The 26830-nt window shown below is 33.0% G+C and overlaps 1 protein-coding gene across 2 annotated transcripts; it reads right to left on the reverse strand.

Moving 5' to 3' along the window:
• Nucleotides 1-1189: 1189 nt before the first annotated feature.
• On the reverse strand, nucleotides 1190-25817 carry LOC105643703 (SH3 domain-containing protein). Of its 2 annotated transcripts, XM_012228893.4 has the most exons (28): nucleotides 25295-25817; nucleotides 25127-25193; nucleotides 24733-25020; nucleotides 24442-24501; nucleotides 24261-24353; nucleotides 22602-22830; nucleotides 20129-20235; nucleotides 16879-16941; nucleotides 15202-15302; nucleotides 12444-12538; nucleotides 12257-12277; nucleotides 11891-11986; nucleotides 11683-11803; nucleotides 11325-11504; nucleotides 10918-11108; nucleotides 9964-10235; nucleotides 8996-9097; nucleotides 8586-8762; nucleotides 8289-8477; nucleotides 7028-7269; nucleotides 6808-6954; nucleotides 5171-5387; nucleotides 3923-4051; nucleotides 3647-3787; nucleotides 2443-2505; nucleotides 2177-2347; nucleotides 1930-1989; nucleotides 1190-1652 (listed from the first exon to the last, which is right to left on the reverse strand). In XM_012228893.4, the coding sequence occupies exons 2-28, from the start codon at nucleotides 25130-25132 to the stop codon at nucleotides 1578-1580; spliced, it is 3636 nt and encodes a 1211-aa protein (XP_012084283.1). In that variant the 5' UTR covers nucleotides 25133-25193; nucleotides 25295-25817; the 3' UTR covers nucleotides 1190-1577. The 2 variants fall into 2 exon arrangements, with proteins under 2 accessions (XP_012084283.1, XP_020538742.1); XM_020683083.3 differs by lacking the exons at nucleotides 25127-25193; nucleotides 25295-25817 and having other exon boundaries at nucleotides 24261-24348; nucleotides 24733-24790.
• Nucleotides 25818-26830: the final 1013 nt, after the last annotated feature.

Here is a 26830-nt window from a genome sequence, read left to right on the forward strand (position 1 = left end):
TTCTCTGTATATATCTTGGACAAATTATATTTTTATTTGAATGAAAAATCAGGGGGATTAATGTATTTAATTAAAAAAAATATCGTCCGTTAATTTTGATCAAAATTCTTTTACTATTTTTCATAGTTCATTTAAATTATTATCATGTTATACCATATACATAATACTATTTGAACTTTTAAATGACAAATAATTCAATTTAATTTTTGAATAGAAATTATTTTCCATTGCTTAGTAATTAAACCAAATTTTATGTTAGTTTGATAAATTCATGAAAATCTATTAGCACAAATTATGTATACACAATACAAAGGTGAAACTATAGTTTTTTTTTTACAGAAAAATTTAGTAATAAATTTCGGAACATATCAACATTTAAATTTCTATACAAATAAATTGCTTAATTAATGTCTTGTTTAATATGTAAATTATTCTAGGCCATACTCAAAAAAAAAAAAAAAAAAAAAAAAAAAAAAAAAAAAAGCACAAACAAATTAATTTAAAACTTTGCAAAACCACCTAAAATCATTCATTTATTTTATATTATCCTTTATGTTAATCCATTTTTCATATTTAAAAATTAAAATAATATCAATCTTTAAGATTAATTTATCTTCTTTGAAACTGCCTCAAACCGAAAACCGAACCGCCATTAAAGTTTCAATTTAAATTTTTTAATGGTTTAGCTTAATTATAATTTTTTTCAAAATGGATTAGTTTAGCTCAATTATAATTTTTTTTTTTCAAAATGTCATTTAACTGCTGTTTGATAATTACTTTGATCCAAACCAAACCGACATACAGATATCCGGTACTGTTGTTTAAAACATAATTACTGTTTTATCTTTCATTTAATAGATTAAATAGATAAATAAAATAATTTTTATATTTATTACAAATAATAAAATAAAAATTTCATTTAAAATAATAAAAATATTTTATTAAATTATCTAAATTAAGTTTAATAATTACTAATATACATCAAAAACTAATTGTTGAATAATTAAGTAGTATATGATTTTATAAAATCAGAGACAAATAAGCTCTAAAAAGAAACTTTCATTCTGACAATTTATCTTACAAATTCATATAAAACCTGCTAGTTTAGCTTAAACAAACGAACTTATTCGATTGTTATTTGACCGAATAGACTCAAGGTCTAAATAAGTAGTCAATCAGACAAAACAAATAACCTCCAAGTTTTTCATGTCTCTGAAAATAATAGTTGAAGAGATTTAATTCAGGCATAAAATTAGAAGTGTTTACTAAAAAAATATGTAAATTCTAAGGGCTCTCCAGACTACAATGCATTTTCTCAGACAAAATAGGCAAATCACGAGTGCATGTTCAAATAAAGCACAAAACTCAAAAATGGACTGCATCAAAACGAGATACATTCCTCAATTAAGATCAAATTTGGACAATAATAAAAACTTTAGATGCAACCCTCAAACCTTGTTTGCACTGTCTTCTGTCTGGAGTCGAGCAAGTGATGCCTTCCAACAAACCACGGTCATCCACGAGACATACAACACATCGTGAAGAATGTGAAATAAGAATAAATTTCTTCTACTATTTCAAGATTTATTGACATAGAGGACAGGAACTAGGCCAGACATTTTGCCATCCCTTCCAGGACGCTTCTTCTTCACCTGAAACAAATTATGATCAACCAACCATTAAGCATTACTTAACAAACCACCAAATTTCTTCTTCTGGTTTTTGTACCTTGGAAATCCGATTGATAAAACAATGAAAAAATTCACTTTTTTATAGTTTTTCCTTGGTTATGGCAACATGTGATATCTCTTTTAAGACACCAAGCAAAAGAAATGAACATATTTTAATAAGAGAATTTTCTTTTACAATTGCTAAACATTCTCTATAATCAACAAATTGCAGAGGGCTATCCTCTCTGTGAATACTTACATGGAACCACCCATCAACTTCATACTCAATTTCAACCTCTTCTCCAGCTGTTAAATTCAACTGCAAGGAAATTATTTGTCAACTTCATGATTTAGATACAACTAGAATCAATTGATCGTTTATATGTTCAAAGTAATAATACAACAGATAATCATGCTGAAATGACAGAAGATCCAACATTTTTTGGAATTATGAATCCGCACAATAATTTCAAAGACCAGACAAAAGCAACTAGGAGTTGACTTACCTCATCATCTCCTCCTGCAGTGAAGTCATAGAGTGCTGTTCCCGATTGTGGATTTCCGGAAGGTCGTTCTTCATCCTGAGAATCAAAGCTCTGGGAGTCCCGGCCAGGGTTCTCAAATGACTCGTATCTTTGCATGACAGATGATGCATATGATGGAGGTTCTTCTCTAATCTGAGTAATAATAATAATAATAATAATAATGATAATAATAATAATAATAAAATTAGAATTTATTAGTAATGTAAAATGAGAGGCTGAGCCCTTACCGGAGAACCTGCTCCCTCATAAATTGAGGAGGAACCACTATACCTTTTTCCTGTTGACCTCTCCTATATAAGAAAATTGATGTATGTCAACATGTCCCAAGACAAACAATTGAAGTGTGAACATAAGCACAGACAAACTCAAGCAGACAACGCCATGTGATTATGGAAGACTGAGACATTATTTCAATATTAAGGCTCCGTTTGTTTCTGTAAAATAATTTGCAGAAAAATATTTTTCACAATTTTCTATTGTTTGGAGCGTTCAGGAAAATAAATCAAAGGAAAATATTTTACCTGTCAAGAGAAAATTAAGTCATTTTTAAGGAAAATAACTTCCCATTTTCAAGAGCGTAAAACATTTTTCGGATTTTGACAAATTTATTTTGACCTTATAAATACATATATTTTTTTTAATTTATTAATCATCGGTAGCCACTACCACTACTTATCGTTCACCACCACCGACTACCACTATCGGCTACCAACACTAGTTATCGGTGACTTTCATAATTTACCATTTTTTTGCATTATTCTCATATCTAACAATAAAATTATTATTATTATTATGGTTTTATGAGCTAAAAATTTTAATATTTTTAATTAATTTTCAATATTGCAACCAAACAACGAAAAATAAGTCATTTGAAAAATATTTAGGTAAATTATTTTTCGGAAACAAATGGAGCCTAAGGCTCACTTTGTTTCTCAAAAAATATCTCGACTCTAGAAATATTTGTTTTCCAAAAAACTTTTTGCAACAGAAATGCTAAAGCTAAGATTATCAGTTGCTCTAACCATATAAAAACTGCTTTGGCAATATCAACACCCAGAAAATATCTAGGTCTTGTTTATTCTAGGAGCAAAAATTTGAAAGTTAGGCTTCCAAGGAAATACAGCTAAGGAACAAAGAGACACTGCATTAAACTTCCCAAGTATAAATAACAAGATTAACTATGTTCTCCTTCAAACTTTATTAAGAAAACAATGTAGTAACAAAAATTTGTATTAATGTATATTGTAAACATATTTCCTTGGAAGTAGGTGAAAAAGCCACATATCTCAAGAACATAAAAGGAAGAAGTATAAGAATCACATGCCAGAAAGTGCAACCTAGCAAGTATATATCTGTAGAACTATCTACCTAAGAAGGGGAATATGCAAAATGAACGAGGCTGTGAAATAAAACCATTATGTTAAATTTTACCGAGGTTTGTGATGTTCCATAACTGGTTGGCTTTGAACTGAACAATGACGGGTAGTTCATTCCACCAAAATGGGATGATATCGACGTTTCAACTGATCCTGTTGAGTCTGGGGAAGATGACCCAGATGACCTTGCATCCTCCTGCAAATTCAATGGACTGAAGCAGTAAATAACTTTGTTTCTCCACAGCTCATTCGGCATGCATATACTATCAATCTGCAGCTGATTGGCATGCCATGCCCAATTGACAAAACAAATTGGTGAATATTTTCATACCTCTAATTCTGAAGACTCTAAAAGTGACTTGGCCCACATATCGTCATAACTAACTGAAGGTCTAGATACTATTATCTCTTCTTCAACATCTGGAGCATCAGTTCCCATACCAGCAAGAAATTCATTGACCTGCATGAACATGAAGTACATACTGACTCTCATGATAAATGAATAAAACAACCAATGGTATCATATGAAATAGGTGAAGAACCAGTTAAACAACAACAAAATAAAAATAACAGGAGAAACAAGAAGCGGAAAAAAGAAGAAACAACTGGTGAAGATAAGGAAGATACAATAGAACCATGGATATCAGAACAGAAAAGCATAAAAATATATTGACATCAACTAAAATAACTTAACCAATAGGACATATAGATACAAATACACAATATTTAATGTTCTCACTTTGTATTATCAAACTCTCTAAAATAAGTGATGGTCGAAATAATAGCTTATAGTAGACACAATTTATAGTTGTAGAAGAGAGAGAGAGCTTTTGATTCTTAATTCCTCATTTCATAATTGCACATTCTTTTCTCACTGGAAAGGTCTCTATGTTGTAAGAACCAATCTCTAAGTCGTTAAATTGGCCAAGATCCAGAAAACAATGATCTTTTCTGCTATCTATCATACTCTCTATGATTGAAAAGCAGTTTGGATCTGAAGGCACCTTGTCCTCATGAGTATTATCTTCGGCTTTTTATTTCTTTACTTACAATATTTTTGGAACCATTAGTTAAATCATTTATTTGATCCATTTTAATAGGGCATCTTCATGCATAGGCTCAATACTCAACAAAACCAAAAAAGAATAGATTAAATAACAACGACAACAAATGAGCATGGAACGACAACAATAAAAGATGACTCTAATCAAGTTAAAGCATGCAATCCATAAGTTTAAACTTTTTGGCGACACCTTAACAAACTTCACACACAAATATTGGATCTCTGATAAAAGGACCAGCCAACTGAAGATCCTATCAGTCACAAGTATGCACAATTTGAAATTAAGGGGAAAAAAAAAAAATTCATGAAGAAGAGGACCTTGAGTTTGTTTGAGAAAAAAAAAAAAAATAGCAGTAACCCACTGAAATTCAATCGCTAAAATATTTGGAAATATTGTCAATAATACTCCTAGAGTCCTGACGTATATTTCTGTGCGGGACTAAATGTTTAGGATTTTAATTATTTGCTTCTGTTTTTCAGATCATCATTCAACCTAAAACTAATTAAAATTCTTACCCTGTTCATTGCAGGTGCACTATTTCCCAATAAGCCATCATCACCAAGATTTGCTGCCCAAGCATTCACCAAGTCATCATCAAGGGCATCAGGTTCGGCACGAGGTGGCTTTGATTCATATATTAGGTCTGATATTCCAGTAGAAACAGCTGGATCACTTAAACCGGTTGTTGAACTTATGTTGTGCTTTTTGCGATAGATGTCAATAAGTTTTGCACTGTCGTTAAATTTCAGAATAGAAAGATTACAAATATCAGAAACACATAATGGGTAAAAATCAAATTGAACATGAAATAAACCACATCTAAAAACTAGGAAAAACACTCATGTACAGCATTTTAAAATTAAGGATTAATGACTAAAAAAGCACGGACTTTAACTAATTGCGATTGTAGCCAATTTTTCAAAATGCATTACTATAATAGCATAAATTTCATGTCCTAGTTACAAATACATTGGTAGCCAACATAAATAATTCCATGCAGCCGCATGAGTATCAAAATGTCTCCAAGATGATTCTTTTTCACACAAGTATCATGCCTAAAAATTGATTCCTGACAATGGTCTGACTGGTAAAACAATACTTACCTAATGATATGGCTTTTCAATCTGGTAGATACTGAGGTCGCAATTTTTATTTAATAGAATTGATATAAACCTCAAGCCTTATGGAGTGATATTGCATTGAAAAATATTATATATATATATATATAATATATAGTTAGTGACCACATTATCATCTAGAAATGTATTTTTGGATTTGGTCAGATTTGTAAATAACAAAAGCATAGAGTAAAATTGCAAATTTAGTAATAGTGCTTTTACTTTTCTCCTTGGTTCGGAATCCCAAACTTAATTTTTTAAGAAATGTTATTAGAAAGCTTCCAGTTCAAAAGTTCAAAATTTTAAACAGTTCGCTACAAGATAACCTTGAAATGGAATGGTAAACATAACATTTTTGTGATTGACTAACTAATGCATATGAAATTATCACCTTGTAGAATAAAATTTTCTGTAAGGTTCAAGTCTATTATTTTGCAACAAAAAAAAAAAAAAAAAAAAATGATAACATGTAATAAAATAAGGAAAAAGAAAAACAAAAGTGAAGTTACAGAAAATATGGGGAAATTTTCATAGGAGAATTATTTTCTCTCTTCCTTATTTGCCGGGAAGAAATAAAAAGAAATGAAGGGAAAAGAAGGAAGTTGTCTGACATTGTTTATGAAAGCGAATACAATGGTCAAAAAAGTTATGTATTGTATATTTATTCCATCACTTACCTATCATAAAGCAATTTCTCTCATAAAGTTGAATTCTCAACATCAAATAATCAATTTTACATTTAATGGTGCATTTTTTATATCTCTCTGTCCATATTGATAGATTGAAAAATGATGAACAGAAGAAAAAGCTCTATGGTTATTCTCATCTCTCTTTTCTCTCCCATTTTCTTTTCCCAAAAATTCTTCCACCATTTTCCACTCTCCAAAATAGAGTTGAAGTAATAATAAGATCACATGATCTAATTCCAGAATTATCCTTCAATTCACTAACATAGGTTCACATCTTTTTAACCAAAACAGACATCATTAACTCCAAAAAGCCAAAAGATAAAATGACATGTAAGCAAATTCTACCTTATTGGTCCCAGCGGTAAATACTTTGCTCGAGGAACATAACAGAACAGTGAAACAAGGTCTAGCAACCTCTCATGGGTTTCATAAAGTTTCTTCAGCTCTTCATCAGTCCATTCTTTATTTGTATTATCATGGTGGCGTATATCCCTACAGAAGTGAAAATTTCAATAAAGACCTATTAAAAGAATAAAGTAATAAAGGAAAAGGCTATAGCTCTTACTTAATCAATTCATCTTGAGCTCTGTACATTTCATCAAGAACCTTTATCATGGGACTAATTAGGACTCCAAGGCCTGTTCCACTGGCTCCTTGATCTTCCCCATTACTCAGATGGATTTCTGATAATTGAGACTGCATGCCACCATGTGCTAACGCGTTTAAGAATTCATAAATCTGTAGCCTAAATGGCTCCCCAGATCTGATGGCCATGGTTGTAAGGGCTTGAGCAGCAACAATGCGAATCTGTAGAGCTCAAAGATCAGAGCAAATAAAGTATATGAAGGATTAAAAGCAAACATACAGCCAGTATTCCTTTCAACTCATCTAAGCATATAAACATTGTTCAAGCTTCAAGGACACTATAAACATGAGAACTCATTTGTAAATGAATTCCAATAACTGAATTCTACTTGGAATTCATTTATATATGAATCCTCATTTCCAATTTATTAGTTCTGAACAGACTATAAAAATTGAACTATAAAGCCTAGAGAAGCTAGAATACTAATCCTCTCATCATCATACAATGCGCATGGGCATTACAACTAACTTTGGACACCTATGTATATTTATAATTCAATTGAATTTCACGTTTAAGTTATAGCTTCCAAACATGAGAATTCATTTGTAAATGAATTCCAACAACTGAATTACTTGGAATTCATTTATAAATAAATCCTAAATTTCTAATTCATTTGACAGACTGTAAATAAGATGGTGTGCTTGGGCATTATAGTTAACTTTGGACATCTATGTAAATGCCCCTACAGTCCTACATATTAGTTATTGACTTAACATTACCCTAAATATGCCAGAAATCATTTATTCACAAGGACTTCGAGGGCTTTTTAAATTCTATTTTATCATGTCAAAATCTAATTTTATCAAACTAACACGTAAGTTTGTGAATTCATTCAACTGTATCCAAGGATATGAGGCATGTGTCCAGGGTAATATTGACGGCAAAAGTGGACATAACTTGCAAATGTAGAAAAGGCAGAAAACTCTTGAGTCTTAAAAAACACCAAATAAAATATTTGCAAAATTTTCCTCCCTCCTGAAACAAAATATTCATATTTTGGAAAAGTGTTGCAATTTGATTGCTTTTTGACGGTAAGGCGGGATTCATTCCCTCTAAGATAGCAAGTGGTTTAAATACCAATACATCTGCAATCTCCAAACAGACAATCATTTTATTTCATCACCATTCCAAGTACAAGAAGCACACTTCTAAAAGAATGACCACTAGGTAAAACTTATACCTCCCAGCTGCCGCTAAAAGCACACCTTTGTAGTCGAGTCAAAGCACCAGCTAAAGTAGGGTTACGAGAGCTGGCAGCAGCAACCATTTTATCTGCATCTAGCATCATCAATGCAGTACCAGGAGGAGTTGCAGATTCCCATGCATATTCAGAAGCAGCATAATTTGCATTTTCTCCAAGGAACCATACCTGTAGGCTTCAAATAAACAAATTAGAATGCAGAAGTAGTATTAAGTCAAGCCAAAAAGATCTATGCTATGCTGTTCATTATAACAACAGCAGAATGAAGCTGCTTACTGCTGCTTGGACTAATCTCTGTAATGCCAGAGCTGACTTTGGATCAGATGCAGATACCCTATCTATTGATGTGAGTCCTGACATTGACCCAGGTTGGGGTGGTGGTAGGTCAAGAACTATAGTCACTGCTTCCAAGGCTGTGTGCTTCCCATCAGGACCAGCGCCTACAAGACATGTCTGAAAATGCAATGTTAATGTTCAATTAATTAAGGATGAGCAAATTCCACTGACACAAAGAATCAACAGACAAAACCAGGTCAGTACTTGTCAACCCCAATCTGGAGCTGCTTAAGAAATTACAGTTCGAGACACAAATGAAAACAACAGCAAAATTAAGTTCATAATGCAAATGAACAAATAAAAGACAGACAGCTCAGTAGAAATCAAATTACAGTTGAGAGAAAACCTACTTTCCAAAGCAGTTGTAACACATCAGCATCAATCTTCCCGGGAACTTTGGTCGCAAAGACCCTTGCAATTTCTAGTAGAGTGACAGCCATATCAGGAGTGGCCTGACCAACCAATGAAATAAATCATAAATAATATGTGGAACAATGTAAAAGCATCAAATTAAAGGAAAAAGGCAAAAGTTGCATTAGCTTCCTAGACAATAACCTTAGAAGTAAACCAGCAAGAAACGGCATCGTAAATAAAGAACATTATACTATTAAAGACAAGTAATTTTGGCCCCAGCGCCAAGTAAACAAAAATGTCAACAGCATAACAATGCAGAACATAAAATGAAGTAAACAGCTGAAAAAAAAAAAAAAAAAACTTTCTATCACAGAAAAAATCAATCAATCAACTTAGTTACGCTATCAGGCTTCCAAACAATGATTTGATTTTCCTTGTGATTCTGTAATTTCACTACATTTTTCCTTGCAAGAGCTCTTAAAGCCAGAGATTCATCTTCTTACATTTTGTTCCTCTTACTTGTGTATTATAGCAATCCATCTAATGTAACTCCGCCTGCCTTATTTTACACCCTTGGTATATTTGATCAAACATGACAATTTACAATCAACTACATTGACTAATCAAAATCATGATGATGATGGCAATCCAAACTGAAAATTGCTCAAGGAGAGAAACTGGGAACTTCACAAACAATATTACACTGTTCAAAAAGTTAATATCGAAGATTGACTAGGTAGAAAAAAATTAACAAGCTAATCCTGATCATGATTTTGAATTTCTTTAATGTTTTCAAATTTTAGCTATAAAGGACTTATGTTACTCATCATCTTCAATGAATGTTTATTTAGAAACTAACTTGAGAATGTAGGAGGAGAAGAAAATCAATATAACATTACAAAACTAACAAAAAGAAACAACAATTTAAAGCTATACGTCTATTCTCTAACAGCAATTTATATACCTTAAAACGAGCATGCAGTGTGAGCAAAATATCATTCAACAGTGCAGCTGGCCAAGCTGGATCAGAAAGCTCTGATGCAATTATGGATTCTAGTTCATCAAATGATTCATGTGGAACTTGCATCCAAATCAATGCCTTGATTACCATTGCTCGAACATAGACACATTCACAGGCTACAGTTGTCCGCACGACCTCCATTAACGAAGCCAACAAACTTGCAATTGTATCCTTGCCACTTGTTGCACTAGATATAGAAGAGACCCTTCGAACTCCTACAAAGAAATGAAAGGGAGGAAAGGAAATAGCACAAGGCAGAACGAATTGAGATGACGATCCAAAATGGATAATGAATGAAAATAATATTATTAGCATCCGGATGTTAATCAAATTCATCAACCCTAAAAATTTACTAAATAAAGTACAAAGAAAACATAGAAGGGTTGGAAGAAACTGGCAATGTACAGAAATATTAAAAAATTCACACTTCAGTGGATAATAAAATAGATAAGGTTGAAGGTAAAAGCAAGTATATATCTGTTGTTACTGATACATGAACAGAACTCGTATTAGGGCTTTTTTTTAATCAATTCTCGTTGAGTTTACATATAGTAATGAACTTACATGTACATATGTAGACATGAAAACAACCAGCTAAATGAGTCCCAAAATTTTGAAACCTCATGAACACCAAAATATATAATGTTTGCAAAAGCAAAAAGTAGACAGAAATGACTAATAATAAAACTTGCAAGCCAGTGAAGAAAGAAAAAAAGAACTTACATTAAACACAACATAAAAGAGAATTAATGAATTCTATAGGGCTAATTGACACACGTCACTTAATCAGCCATTTAAGATAAAATATCATATAATTTATTCCAAATAGATGCAGATTCAAATAATCAAATGATCAGGGATCTCTCTATTATGTGCTATTTAAAGAAAAAATATTACCACTTGCATAAGGATTTTCATTGAATTCTGCATCATCTACAGCCTCAGTGTATGCAGTAACATTAACTCCTTCATCAATATCTTGCAAGCCTACAGCAAAAGCAGCAGCCCTACTTTTTCCCATCTCCTGCACAACTCTTGCTGCTGCATGAAGTACTGGCCTAGAAAAACTACGGAAAGCACTCTCCAACCTGAATCAAAAACAAGAAAGGGAAGGGAAAAAGAAGAACAGAATCAAGTTCAAATAAAAGTTGAAGGCATAGATACTTTTACAACCAACAATACATCCACGAGCAAATGCCACAGTTTAACCACATTAAGCACATTGAGAAACCAAGTAAAATGACAAATACCCAAATTAAAGAGAGGCAAAAGAGAAAAGGAAAAGGAGAAAGAGTTCAATTAACCTCCTCATTACAAGTTTAATAAGAGGTTGTGGACGCCTGGTTTTTTGCGATTTATCTTTGGAAGCTTTTGATGAATCATTTGATTCAGCACCCGATCCCTTCGATGATACGGAGGGCGCTTCTGGCAATTTCAAAATCTCCCTGGTTAAGCGATACCATCCAGCAGCTCGCTCTTCAGTCCTGCAGTACTTAAATACATGATCTAGGATCCGCAAACAATCATTCAAACAGGACAATGGAGAGCAATGGAATAAGAATCGCATGCTATGCAAACAAATCTCCGACAAAAACATGGTGAAACATTTGAACAAATAAAGGGAAAAGCTTTAATTGTGGGAACATAAAATATGTTATATACCTCTCCGTGTTATCATATTTCCCCAATACACATAAGATGGCCTCGAAACAAACCCTTTCGCTAGGATCTAGCAGGAGTTGATATAGCACTGAGTTGAACTGTGATTTAATATCTGGCCTCTCTGTAGACAAGAAATTAAATCGATGTATCTTCATTCAAGGACACATGAATAACATTTGAAGGGGGGAAGACATGATATCGACTTTACCATCTAGTGCACGAGCTCTAGATATTCTATGGCATAACCTGGCCAGTGAAACTCTAGCAAGGACATCATGCAAATGGAGAACATCCTGCAGAGCCCCTGATTCATACAAAAGGCAACAAGTTACAGGCTTACTGCAGTAGCCAGGAAATGTAATAAGAAGGTTATAAGCATCAAGTAAAATTAGCAAATGCCGCCTAATTTGAACGTCAGAACTATCATTAGCACCAAAACAAGCAAAATAGCATGTTTTCAAAAAATGAAATATAACCAAACATTTTCTTTCATCATATAACCACCTAAGACCAAAATGAAATGACACCAAAAGTTTTTGAATACTATTTTGTAACATAAAACAGGAAAGCATACCTCCAGGAAGTACAAGTTTTCCTGCAATAAGATACAAGGATAGCACATCAGGCATAATAAGTGACCAAATTTTATGAATAAGACCAAAGTAAAATCAGTTCAAGAAAAAAAGATAATAAAAAAAAAAAGGGAAACCATTCCAATTGAGAATATTATAGTTTTGTGTGAGTTTACTAGAAAAATTCACCTAATGACATTGCGACTGCATAAGGATCTTTTGCTGCCAATTCAGAGATGATTTCTAAAGCATGCCTTACAGCAATAGGATCCGAGAATGAAATCCTGCAGTCAAAAATGGCAAACTAAGATGTTCAAAATATATAAAGGACTGCAAATTTAAATATAGGAGTTCCACATTGAAAGTACTTGTCTGTACCACTTAGAATTTAGCATCTAATAGTTTGTGGCTGTCTTCTTTAAAAGCCTTTAAAACCAGAGAGTAACTGAATGAAGCAAAAACCTTATATTTTATTTTAAACCATTATAGATATTTTTGTGTAGATGAAACCAGTTCAGCAAAACTTGGTTGCTGTATGCAAAACTTCATGGACGATATTGATGGTTACCATCGTTTGTTGAAGGCTGTAACACTTTTGCCGCGACAGCAGCCTAGTTGTGTGATAATTTTGGAGGGCAACTTGTATTTTGGTTTTTCTTACAGAGTTTGCTGTGTTGGCAAGTCTGTTAATGGGTTTAGGTCAAGAATAAGTTCACTTGTAAATTAGAGAAAAAATATAGATTAGCAGGTTGAGTTAGAGTCATCATAAGGCCCTTTTTTCTGGTATAAGGCTGTTTTTGTACTTATGTTAATTAATAATCTCTCATGATAAGTTCTAGAGAAATCAATGAACTAGTTCTTTGAGGGTTCATATTCCAAAACCTGTACTCATTGTACTTATGTGTGTTCTCTGTCCTATTGAGGTTCAATTTACAGAACCTGTTTTTGCGGTTAGTACTGTGTCTATGTTGTCAGTATTCTCTGCCCCACAATTTTTCTACATGTTTCATTTGAATCTCAGCAAAGCTTGGAACTAGAGGACTAAAGAAAAGATGGAGATAGAGAAGCAACGAGACTCAGTAAGCCTAAATATTGACATGGTTATCCCAACTTCAATCACTACGAAAACAGAAACAGAAGCACAGTTTTGGAAAACAAAAAAACCACATGCTGCTAATTTATCCAAATTAAAGCAGAGAAACCAGATCCTTGAGAAAAAACACACTTATCATGCATGCACAAGTGTTGGCAATTTCCAAGGATACTAAGCTACCCTTTTGGGAACTCAAACTTGCAGGTATTCAAATTCTATTTTGACAATTCTCATTTTTAGAAAGGTATAATTGACAGAATTCAGTTTTTTTAAGTATAGAACTGAAATTCTACAAAAAGTTGCATGATTTTGCAAGAATTCAATTTATTTGATGTGAAGTTTGCTAGAAAAACCCAAAATTTCTTTATTTGAACTAAATGTGTCTTTATACATAACAGTAAAGTGCAAAAAAAAAAGTATATTCATTTTTTTTTATTCCAAATGATGGAATTCAAATTAATACATATGGAATTCAAATTAATTTCATTACTCCAAAATTTATTCCAAACGCATGAATATTATCATTAGTTGAATTGAATTCTATTAATAAAATTCACTTGAATTGAATTCTTCCACATGATTTCTTTCAAAACGGACCCTAAATCAGAACTTTTACTAGCAAAAGAATCTGGAGACTGAAATAAGAGGGTAAAGGACACAATCACTTCAAGCACCAAATTTTCTCAATCAAAGGCTAAACCATGAAGCAAGGATACAGATACATCTGACGCATATGATTGAGATTCTGGATGCAACAGTTTTGACAACTCTTTAGATTAAGGTTAACAATGTGCAAAACATACCAAACAATTCAAAGTATCACTCCTTCACCTTATCCATAACTTATGTCAATTGATTCGGGATCAAAGTCATCAGGAGCCTCTCCCTGCCCCACAACAAAACAAGTCGAAAACCCTCTGAACGCAGTTGATGCGGTTAACAGGGCTACCTTGTACCATTATATGATAGCCACTGGTCAACAGGGCTTATATATACATAACATCAAGAGAGTCCAGAGAGGATTGCTAATGCATGTTTTGCTTCCAACAAGCTCGTCAATTTGATCCTTTAAAAATTGTCGTTTCATAAACTATAAAAGACCCATACCAGGAGAGAAGCAGCGAGAGAAAGAGACAACGATAGAGAAGCCAACCTATTCTGGAGCAGGTTGATTCAGAAGATAAAAGCATCAAGTGCTTCTCTTCACAAAGTACATAATTTGTCAAAATTAAGGGAATTATGGATTACAGTACAATGAAGAATTAGTGTAAAAGGGAAATGGTATGTTAATATAATCATCTCCTTTGAGGTTTAAATTTATAACTACTAAAAAATTTTAAACTACCATCGAAGATTCAAGATCCAGAGCTAGGATTATGAGGTCAAGATTTCTTATGTTAAGTTAGCATATAGGTGTTCAATGATTTCCCTAGTTCTTTCAACTATAAAAATACCTTTTTCTTCCAATTAAACAAGGAAGTATTCTGAATTTTCAATTAGTTCTATTGAAATCTACTGCTAAGAGGATGATTGCTTGGTTCCTAAAAGGAAAATATGGTTTGCGAAGAGAGATGGAAATTTTACATGCAATAATTTTTTTTATGTTATACTTCCAAATATTCAGCTAATCTTTTTTGCTACCAGATTTCATCTTCATTGATAAATGCTAATATAGAAATCTTGTGTCTGTGCGTGTGTCTGTCCATAAGAGCTAGACCAGAATAACATACTGATATTTGCATTGTTTCAAGTAGTAAATGTGCCTTATATATTCAGTATCATAAAACTAACAAAATAATGTCAACCTAACATATGTAAGTAAGAAATGGTTTACACAAGAATAAGAGAACTTACCCCTGTACAGCACGTTGCAAAAATGCTGGGTTTCCAGGATCCAAAGGAAGCCTTCTCAATGCACTTAGCGCAGCATATTGCAAATTACTCCGTATGATAGACTGACAAAGATCAATCATTTAATTCAAAATAATACGTAAACATATGAATGGAAGCTTATTTTTAGTAAAATGAGTTTATGCCTCTTCCATCATTCAATTATATGATCCAAAATTATGTCACAAGTTTTACCAAGAGTAAACTAGGGAAAAGCGAGCAATCTAGCCCCTATAATCAACTGGCACATAATTATATAAAGTCAACAACAATCACATGTGCTACTGTGTGGTCAAAATAAGTAAAATAACAGAAAATGAGATGGAGAAGAGAGAGAAAAGGAGCTTCGTTGCTTTAGATCCTTCAAGGTGCCTTGCTTTCCTCAGTTAAGCGGTCTCATCTTTAAAGAGGCATTGCTAAAATTCAAATTTGTGAAGGGCATTACAGCTTTGTTCTTTCAGCCTCAATAGCTACAAATTTAATATGCATAAATATCGTTAGAAAACTACAAATCAGACTCTTAAGATTATCTTGTTCTTCCTTTGGGTTTGCAGCTTCTAGAATTTCCAACTTTACCCCAAGAGTGGCTGGTGTTGGGGAAACAAGGAAAAACCAAACAAAATCAATCAATATAGTTAAGTCAAGGGCAAGTTCAAAATCCTCAACTTCACAGCAACGATTATAAGATTTTGAGGATGATTTAAATGACATTGATGTGGAAGAAATTGAAGGATATTTAAACTACTGGTGATGATGATGAAAAAGTTGACTTGCATGGGAATATCTAATGACAACTTATAGGCAATTTTAGTATTTTCAGCTGTATTCATGGATTTTTCAAGCAGTTTTTTAGATTAATATTTTATGGTTTATCAACAACTTTGGATATTTTAAATGGTTAAGATTCGACCATAATATGTCAAAGAGTAGAGTTTTCATACAAAATCACATGGATGATTGTAATTGCTTGTATTAAATATTACATTAACTCCTTCAACATACAATTTATAGGTAACAATTTTAGAGAGTATGCTCGATGTTTCAATCTAGCAAGCTGTTTTTTTTTTTTCCCTTCTTCTTTGTGCTATTGGCAATGGATAGACCTATCACCTTGAATGTATCTTTCACTTTTGAATACCCATCATCACATCAACCCAAAATGAATAATTGGGAATCATTTATGATCATTTAAAGACCTTTTTGGCCATCCTTATGACATGAAACTAATATCGTGCCAAAAACTTATGTGGAGTTTCAGCATGTAACATGAAAATTTTCAATGTGTTTCAAGTTCAAATAGTGAACTTATATGCATATGACTTAATAGTTTCAATTAAGCTACAATCTACCTAAAATTATAAGTCAAATTTTGACTTAAAATTTACGTTGAACATAACCACTCATTGGGTATTAAACAACATCGCAATTTATTTTTCAGCCATTAATTTTCAATTCCACAAAACACACTTTAGTAGAGAAATAGTTCTCAACAACATTGCTAAAGACCCAACAGAATTGTATTCATTGTTCAGTGTCAAAGATCACTAAAGCAGGAGAAAGGCTACCAGTAGCTCAAAGACATGCAAAGCGATAGCATGATAAAAAACCAAACAGCATGTAACTATTTGCTGATATTTTTACCTCTTTATCACCACCTTTAGCCCCAAAAACGCCTTTCTTCCGTTTTTGAGGAGTATCAGCAACCTGAAAATTAATATAAAACTTTAAAGCATGACTTCACAGGGAATATATAGAACAAAATAACTAGGGAATTTGTAATATAAAACAACCAACCATCATATTTCAGAAAATACTAATATTAAAATTAACCATGAATTACAAAAAGTACTTGGGCAGCAATCATGCGTTGCAATAGACATTGAAAGGCCTCAAATGAAAAGTAGATATTTGTGGTGCAAGCTTAATGTCACGTTATTCAAGGAACTATGACAAACTAATGAATAGAGTTTAGCCACTTTAGTTCCTATATATAAGAACAAAAGAGATGTCCAAACTTATACAAACTACCATGACATTAAACTTATAAGCCACACAATGAACCTTGGAGAACAAGTAATAGAGAATAGACTCGGGGATATTCCAAAGGTTTCAAAAAACCAATTTTAGCTTTATGCTTGGTAGAACTACAACAGAGGCTACTTTTTCACTAAGAAGATTGATGGAAATTCATAGGGAAAGGAAGAAGGATCCATCCAGATATGGTTTTCATTTGACCTAGAGAAACATATGATAAAGTGGAGAGAAAAGTACTATGATGGGTATTCAGGGAAAAAGAGAGGTGCAATCACAAGTGTGAGAAAAGTTGGAGAGGATACAAAGGAGTTCCTCATAGCTACAGTGTTACATTAGGGATATTCGTTGAACCCATACTTGTTTACCAAGTTATGGTGAGCTAACAATAGCATGCGAGATGATATCGACATTGCTTCCATTTGATCCAAAATAATAAAGAATGCCAAAGCTTAGCATGTATGCTGATAAGCTAAAGATCAACTTAGAATTTAGGCATAATTGCTGCTTTTATGTCACCTTTAATTTCATTTCTTCCCATGTTAACTTTGTAGATAACGAACTTCTACAAGGAAAAAAATTATTATGCTAGCCCAATGGAAAATGCTAGGATAATGTATAGGAAGTAGATGATGTGTCTAGCACACTTAAACATCATCTCCAGTAGCAAAGCAATACAATTGCAGTAGATAAAATGAACGCATTGTGTAGCGAACAATAGGTGCATGTATAGACCAATGCCAATGTTGACAAGAACCTCTATTGAGATTTGACAATTTGCTACGTTCTCTCGAATATATCTTGATATTTTGGAGGGAAGATTGTTCTAGGTTTTCTATGAAAGAGCTTGTTGTTGTAGCATGTAAGTGGTATCAGGTAGAAGTTAGTTTTACTTTAAGTTACAAAGTTATTAAATCAACTAAAGTAGGTTATATGTATAGACTCCACTATACAAGAGTTAAAACAATGAATGAAATGTAAACCCTATTGAGATTCAATTCTAGAACTTCTTTGAGTTGTGATGCGTGAGTGCATTCTCTGCTCAACCATTCCAGCCAACACAAAGAATATGCAATTGGATTCCAATTGGTTACTTGGAGTAATGACAATATTGTTTTGGGTATCGAGCAAGAGTCAACTTCAGGGCAACTAATAGCAATTCAACGAAGGTTATGGGTTTTATACCACAGTTAGCTGGAATGTGGTACACTTTAGGTTCTAGTATGGGATGGGACGAAATACACCACTTAACTTAATGTGTGGTAGTATGCAATATGTCAATTATACATAATAGTACTTGGGTCAATTTTGAACTCCTTTTGAAATATTATAATATTATAATGGATTTTACCATAATCTTATTTAGCACAATAGACAAAATTGATATTAATGGGTTGAATATTAATCGAGTAATTTCACTTCCACATTAGTCAAACTTTTAAATGAAACATTGGAATAAAATTCCTCTCTATAAAAGTTAATTTATTATACTTATGAATAAACATTGACTGACAAACCAATAAGCCTTTAAGATAAAAATATTACTAATTATTCTCAATTAACATTAAATTGTCTAGATATTAGGAAAGATGTTATCTTTAAATGTTAATTAACCCCAGAAAATAGGCCAAACTATTGATATTTTTCCCGTCAACTTCCCTAGATACGTTAATCAACACTAGAATATTAGAAAGACTAGTTTTATCACTTAATATTAAACAGCCTAGATATTAAGAAGAGCCCAAACATCTCTCCTCCTCGTATCCTCCATTCTTTTTTTATTACTTAATTGTCAGTTGTCAAATTTCACAATCCAGTACATGTATCACACATTCTGAACCACAAAATTACCACAACCCGATACATGCACCCCAGATCATGGTACTTTGAAAAGGGGCAACCTAGTAGTTAACTATGCATTAGGGGAGAGCAAACAATCGGTTTGGTTCAAACCGAACCGGGCCAAGGTGAAAAGATGTAAACCAAAATTTTCAGACTTGAAACCGAACCAGTTGGTGTCTCAACTGGACCGAAGCAACTAGTTTTTGCCATATCAGTTTAGTTTTAAGCCCGACTTGGTAATTTCAGTAAAACTGAGCCGAACCAACAGTAATTTTGATTCAAATCGAACTTCCCTTGAGCAAGCTGACTAAAGTGATCCTTGCAATAACATAAGAGCTTTCAAAAGAAGGAAGTCTCTCACTTTTGCCAAACTCTTGAAGCATAACTAATATGCCAATTCCATCCCCATTCCATTACCCAAGTCAGTTGACATCACTCAACTACATTAGGTGCACAATAGATTGAACTGCAAAAGAATGATATTATCAAATATCCTTTCTTTAAAATGGGATAAAATGAAAACCACAAACAACTGGACAAGCTCTCGACTACAGGGCAGGAATTCCGATGTTGCAATTTATCACAAGCAATTTTCAATTCATCATAAGAGATCCATTACTTGCATTAGAATTTAAAATTAGAAACACTTCTAAAGATCCTAAAGCCAAATCCAAATTATTGGTCCATGGCTACATGAGATTGTTTTATCTTATTCTACACATTAGAAATTTCACATGAAGTTTCTGTTCATAAATATAAACATGGAGGGCAAAAAATAAAGCAGTTCATTCCCTCAAGGAAAGATCTTGTAATGCTAAACATTATCAAGATAGTGCCTCAAATTGAAACCAATGAGATTTTACAATACCAATGCCAACCATATTCTATTTAACTAGGCAAAACAAAAGCAGCAATCTTCCCAATGGGATTCAAACATCAGTTTCCTAGCAAGTAAAAACACAATACCATGCAGCATGCAAAATAAAATATTAACGGAAGAAATTGCAATGGGGCAAACCTTATCAAGAATAGCAAAAACAATTTCATACAATCTAGATAAAATATCAGTATTGCTTGCAGAAGCATTGGTGAGAGCCTTCAAAGCTTGCAACCTCCGAGCATGAACTGCAGGATACAAAATGACTATATGTAAAAAGCTAACCCAAACAGAATATCAGATAACTGTCTTTCCATCCTTAGAAGCCCAAACAGGCAAATAGTAGAAAAAGTTTTATATATAGCACCAAAATCCTTCAATCTCATGATATGTTTCCTCTTGCACCAAAAACAATATCAAATCCAGAAGCCTCAAGTCTTTTTCTGTGTAGCAATGCATTCTCATAGTTCAACAATCATTGCTATGAAATGGCAAATTAGTGTAATAATAAAACCAAATATACTGTCTGATGACAAATTTGTCAATTACTTCTGCCCTATCAACTATTTATGTTGACATAGTTTAACCACAAAAAGTATGATAGAAAGTTAAACTTTGTCAACCCAAACTATCAGTTCCATTGAATTTCTTAAAATGTAAATTTTAAAATGATGTGGAAGTAGATAACAAAGAATGGAAAATAAAGAATCAGCAATCACATAAGAAAAATAAAGGATCATTTTCCAAGAGGAACAGCAGAAATGTCTTCCCTAACAAATTTCAAACTGAATTTCTGTGATTTTATGAATCAACCAGATTTGATCTATAGATGCAAGCGTAGGGACCTGCAACATAGGCCCTCACAAATTCTATAGTAAATAATGGCCTTCCTTTAGCATCCTCAAGCTTAGATTGCAATGATAGTGATATAATTTTGTTCCATGAGTTAAATGAATTTTTAGTAAAAACGTGACAGCTCAAATCAAAAGTGTGTGTGCGTATACACACACACGCACATGCATTAAGGAAGAAAAAGAATAAATGCAACACCCACAACTCTGATATAAAATCTACAACTGCCTACTTGCATAGCATCATATTAGACAATATGATGACTTGATACACACGCGGGCGCGCGTACGAGCACGTGCACATGCATTAAGGAAGAAAAAGAGTAAATGCAGCATCCACAACAACTGTGATATAAATCTACAACTACCCACTTGTGTAGGGCCACATTAGGCCATATGATGAAAGCATGGCCAATAAAGCATTCCTGTGACACAATGTCCCTTTTGAATTGAATACCTTCGATAAGACTGATGATCCAAAAGGACATATCACTAATTTCAAGGGTTTAGCCAAAAGCAACACCTAGTCTTTACCACTACTGCAATTTCAAATTGTGGCAGAAAAGCCCAAGTCAAAAAACCAAATTTCAGTATAATAATTTAAGATGCTCTATAGTTCTCAGAATGCAGGCAAGATCTTTTTAAAATTTTTTAGGTAGAAATCCTGATCAGGCAGTTTCATATATTTTCATTTGTGCAAAATGATGAATATGGAACTAAGTAAAATTTAGTATATCTAATAAAAAAAACCACATTATGGTGAGTTTGCCAAGGTTTGGTAACTTCCTCTTTTAAAAAGGGGAAGTCACTTTCCTTAAAAATGGCTGAGTTTTCTTTTGAGCAGAAAAATATTTTTTATTGACTTATTTTCTAGGGTGTGCCAAACCCCAGAAAATGCGAAAAAAGTTTTCTAGGAAAATACGTTCGGCAAAATGAACAGCAATATTCTAAATGTTTAATTACAAGTGTGATTAGTAGTCTTACATTTTTTTTTTCTCTCTTTGTATAGAGACAAAAGAAAAAAGTCCTGAAGTATGAGATTAGTTTCAATTTAGGCCCAAAACTCAGTCTTATAAAATATTACAATTTAAATTCTAAGAATTTTAAAAATTTCAATTATAATATTTTTAACCTTTTTCCCTTGAATCTCGATATTTTCTCTCCCTAATCTAGCAAAATTAAGTGTTTAAATAAAATATCCATTGAATAGACATGATTATATGTTCAAATTATACAGAAAATTATTGCTATTAATTATACTTACAAAACTTTATAGACAACAATTATTAATGTATGAACACGCCTGTGCCCTGCACCTAAGCTCCAGGACCCCTTGTTTGTGCCTTTTAACTATGAAAACATAAATTAGAAGTTGCTTAATATGGTTAAAACCTGTATTCAATGATATATCGGCAAATTTTAATCACACTTTTGAATTTAAGAAACGTCAAAAATAGAGCACCAACTCTTTAAACCATTGAGAGGAAGACAGATTTTACAAGAAGAGTTGCACAAGAAACATGTGATTTTGCATTTAATTGCAACACCACTCAACATCCAGAAAGAAAGCCTAGTTCCATAGTAAAACTGTCAACACTGAGGTTAACCTTAAATGTACTACACAATAAACATCATATAAATAACTCCCTTGTCTTGTACATAATGGCGCACATCAAAATATAAATAAATAAATACATAAATAAAAAAACAGCATATCTCATACCAAGCATTCAAAATATCAAATGAGATGACTAACCCCTTACATTCATTATCAGCATTCGAGGATTCTACTGACAGTTGTTCTACTATTCTTGGTACAACATCAGCTCGGGTCACTCCACCAACAGCATCAATGTCAGCTAGAGCATCCCAATTAGGAGTTGGGATCCCACCACCTGAACTCAGACCTTGCGCACCATTGTCTGATAAAATTCTGGCCAAGTAATAATAGACATAGCGTAGGACTGTCCTATCTTCACACTGTTGATCCAACTGTAAAATTGAAATGAATCATGTATTATTAACTACCATTGCTTCACCCAGACAAATATTTTCATCAAAGGCGCTTCAAAAATCTATTATCAATATCAAATTAAATTAATCTGCAAAGAACTAGAGCAGTAACTGCACTATAAAATCAGGAGTTCAAAATGCTTCAAACAAAACCATCAAATTTAAATCCATTTAAGAACATCAGTCTAACTTGTGTCTAAGATCTAATAGCGTAGATTGACAGCTTTAAGGTGTAAAACTTAAAAAAGCGTGCCTGTGCACGCGTGTGTGTGTGTGAGAGAGAGAGAGAGAAGCACAATAAGCTACTGCTCATGTAGCCATTGAGTAATTCAAATGGCATCTCAAAACATACAATAACACTGAAATCACAAAATCATTAAATTTGGGATAGGCTAAACTCCCATAAAAGAATTTACCAAACCATAGAAGGTAGAAATCAAGATCAAAGATTAACAAACTTTAGGATTATGATCTAGATTAAGCTTGCAGCCATAATGAAATATAATGTAATATCACAAATTCATCTTTAGTTCAAACATTAATCCAAAAAATGCATTGATTATGGCATACCAAATACAGCCTAAATGTTTCAGTTCATGTTTCCATGCATTACAATGGCATAGAGGTTAATTTAGTTTCGTTTAGATTTAAGAGTTTATTTTCCAACTTTGCTGAGACAAGGTGGTTTCAGATCCTTAGGGTCTAGGTATACTCTTTTGTTTTCCTTGGCATCCCATTTTTGAGCACCTGATGGACTAGGAAGGTATTTAACTATTTATCCTTTCAATTTTCTATAGAAGCCACAAATCCTACTAGGATAGGGGCTAAGTTACACCAATTCCTCAAGGTTTTTAAATTATTTTCTGGTCTATAAACAGCCATAAAAGAGTATTTTCTGGTCTATAAATAATGTACAAATTCTCTTATCAATCAATCAGTCCATAAAAGAGTATTTTCTGAAGTTCTGCTTCTTTGAATTATATAATGCAATATACCCTAAGAGTGACACCTCCAAAATGCAGGGTGTGATTGATTGCCATGGGATTGCAGAGTGAAGTTTAGGACCTTTTGCATTTCTTAAGTTTGGAAGTACCTTCTACACCCTTAAACCCTCTCCTAAAACCTTCTTTATTTTCCTATCAAATTACTGAGTTGATTCAAAGAACCAAATCTGCACCAAAACAGCCCAATTCTTGTATTCTCTCATTCAATTTTGATAACAAACCATAGCCTTTTTTGCTAACCCTAATTGCTCATGGAGCCCTACCTTTTCTAGCTTTCAGATAAACCTAAAGCATGTCATATCGAATTTGCACAATGCAACGCATGAAGAACCTACTAGAAACACAACAACAAGCTAGAAGAAATAAGAAATTGTGGGAGGGAAAAAAAAATGAAGTATAACATACCATAAGAAGTGACGGTGCCAATGACGGGTCAACTGAGTTGTAAACGGCGAGCTTGGGAAACACATGATGTACTAATTGCTTTTGAGAACTTTTCTATTAATAAACCAAACAACAACGCACATAAGAATCACCTAAAAGCACGCCAAAATCACACAGAAATATAAAGACGGTTCATGGATACCTGATCAGAAGTAGCAGCTAGTTCATGGATACTCCTAGCTAGCTGTGAATAAGAAACTGGCTGCAAAGATAAATGAAATTGCACTGAGCTATAAGCACCAAAATGGCCCAAAGAAGCAAAAATTTCCAGGAAAGATTAATATCATAACAATGTACTTCTAAATATAGATAGGCATGTTTTAATAGTCACTGGTAAGCGTTTCAATTTCTCAGATACACATGTATATACAATTGATCAAAACAGAAGAAAGACTGGAGAGATGGTTAGATTGGGAGAGGTAAGTTAACGGACCTTCTTCTTTTGTTTCTGAGGAATGATGTTTGTTTTCATTGGATGTAAAGCAGCTTTAGCAGCTGAAATGGTATCGCTTTGGATCTGCAAAAGCGTCGCTCTCTTTGACTTCCTCTCTCCTAACGTCGTCTTCCCTGACGATGACGATGTAGATGTCGTTGTTACTGATCCCGTCGGCAGCTGCGAGGCTGATGCAGGTGCAGAAACCGGAGGAGCAGTCGTTGATCCCGATGTTGCGGCCGACGGATCCGCCGTTATCAGATCCATTAACGTCGTCCCCGATGAATCCTAAAAAGAATAGAAAACAAAATGACCAGAATGGCAAATTTGATTATTGAGTGATTTACGAAGTGTGAAATTTTCTAGGGAAAGAGAGAGGAACAGGAATACTTACAGCCATGGTAGGTTGGTTGATTCGTGAGCGCCCGGTTGTTACCACCACTGTGTCTGTATATCCTTACCTGATAACAAAAAAGAAAATTGCGGAAAAGACGAAATTATTTAAGTAATCTCACTATTTGGTCAAATATTTAGCGCATGCTTGAGGGTTCATCCGTCATACTAAGTAACTAATTATATGGTTTAGCCGTTAAATTAGGAGGAAAAGACGAAAATATCCTCAGACGTCAAACCCAACATCAAAAGTCTCTTCTCCCTTCACCGTAGCACAACGACCTTTTAATATGCCATTTTTCATCTCAGCATCTCAGCTTTGATCTAATCAGTCTTCAAATATATATGTACCCAAATAATAAATATTAATATATTAAAAAACAAAATCTTTGACCAGCTAACAGTAATAATCTACAATTTAAAGAAAAGAAAATAAAATAAAAAACTTAAAAAGGAAGACGCTGCGAGACGGAGTATCTCCGGTTAATATTTTCGAGGGCCCTTCTTCATCTCAAATATAAACTGTTCAAAACCATCATTAGCGCTAGGCGACGTATCCCTATCGAACCTGTCGAAGCCGCGGCGCCGGAAGGCACAAACAGTGATTACGTGCCGACAAGGTATTGAAAGCTGCGCAGGCGAGTAAGGAGCGGTGGTTGCCACCATGGTCTAGTTGTGTCACACCAGAATGATGAATGTGCTTTGTTGGAACCCATTTCCAATGATGTGGCGTTGAGGTGGGTAAAAAATTTCCACATTAATCATTTTCAATATTGAGAGGTGGGTAAAAACTTTTCACATTACCCATTTTCAATAATGAAGACATTCTAGCTTGTGAATCGTATGAAGCAAAGTGAGGTGATAGATACACACAGAAATTAAGAATGAAAAATATTTGAATATGAAAATTTTTTAATGTTGATAAATGAAACATATTATGGAGAATGACTAAAAAGGGTGTGATTTATTCAATTAAAATTTAGTAGTGAAATTATGAGTTCAACATATATTGTGACACCGACAATAACTTCGCTTTTATGATTTTATATAAATTATAATAGAATTTTTATTATAGTAAAATTTTAAGTTATGATAAAATAAAATATAAGAGAACAAATATAAAAATTTAAACAATATTATAATTATAATAAGTTCATTGCAGCGGTAAAATGTTGAGTAAGGAGTAAAATGTAATAAAATAGTAAAATTTTGAAATTAGTATATATATCAATTTAATTTTTAAATATATAGGTTATAATTGCAAGGAAGTGAAATAGCTGGGACAAATTTGACCATTAGGCCTTTATTTTTATTATATTATCTTTCATTTTTCTATGATTTTCTTTAAAAATAGAACGCAATTTGCAAGAATTTGATCAACCTATTGGAAAGACAAATAAATAAATAAATAAGATTATTAAGTAGATGTTTATATGTGGCATATGATTACACAATTGAGATTTATACGTGGAATACATACTTTTATTTCTGAATTTTTACTTTAATTATATGTTATTCTGAATTTTGCGATTTACCTATTATGTACCAATTTTTATATATTTTTATTTTAACTATATGCTATTCTGAACTTTGCAATTGACCTATCATCTACCAACTTTTATTTTTTGATATTAATATGTGTTCCGTCGCACTTAAGAGATTTGGTATTTTGAGTGAAATATAAACTCTCTCACTTTGTTTATTG

This window comes from Jatropha curcas, chromosome 9 (genome assembly GCF_041381405.1).
Source record: "Jatropha curcas cultivar XTBG-Jc1 chromosome 9, XTBG_Jcur_1.0, whole genome shotgun sequence".
Classification (NCBI taxonomy): Eukaryota; Viridiplantae; Streptophyta; class Magnoliopsida; order Malpighiales; family Euphorbiaceae; genus Jatropha; species Jatropha curcas.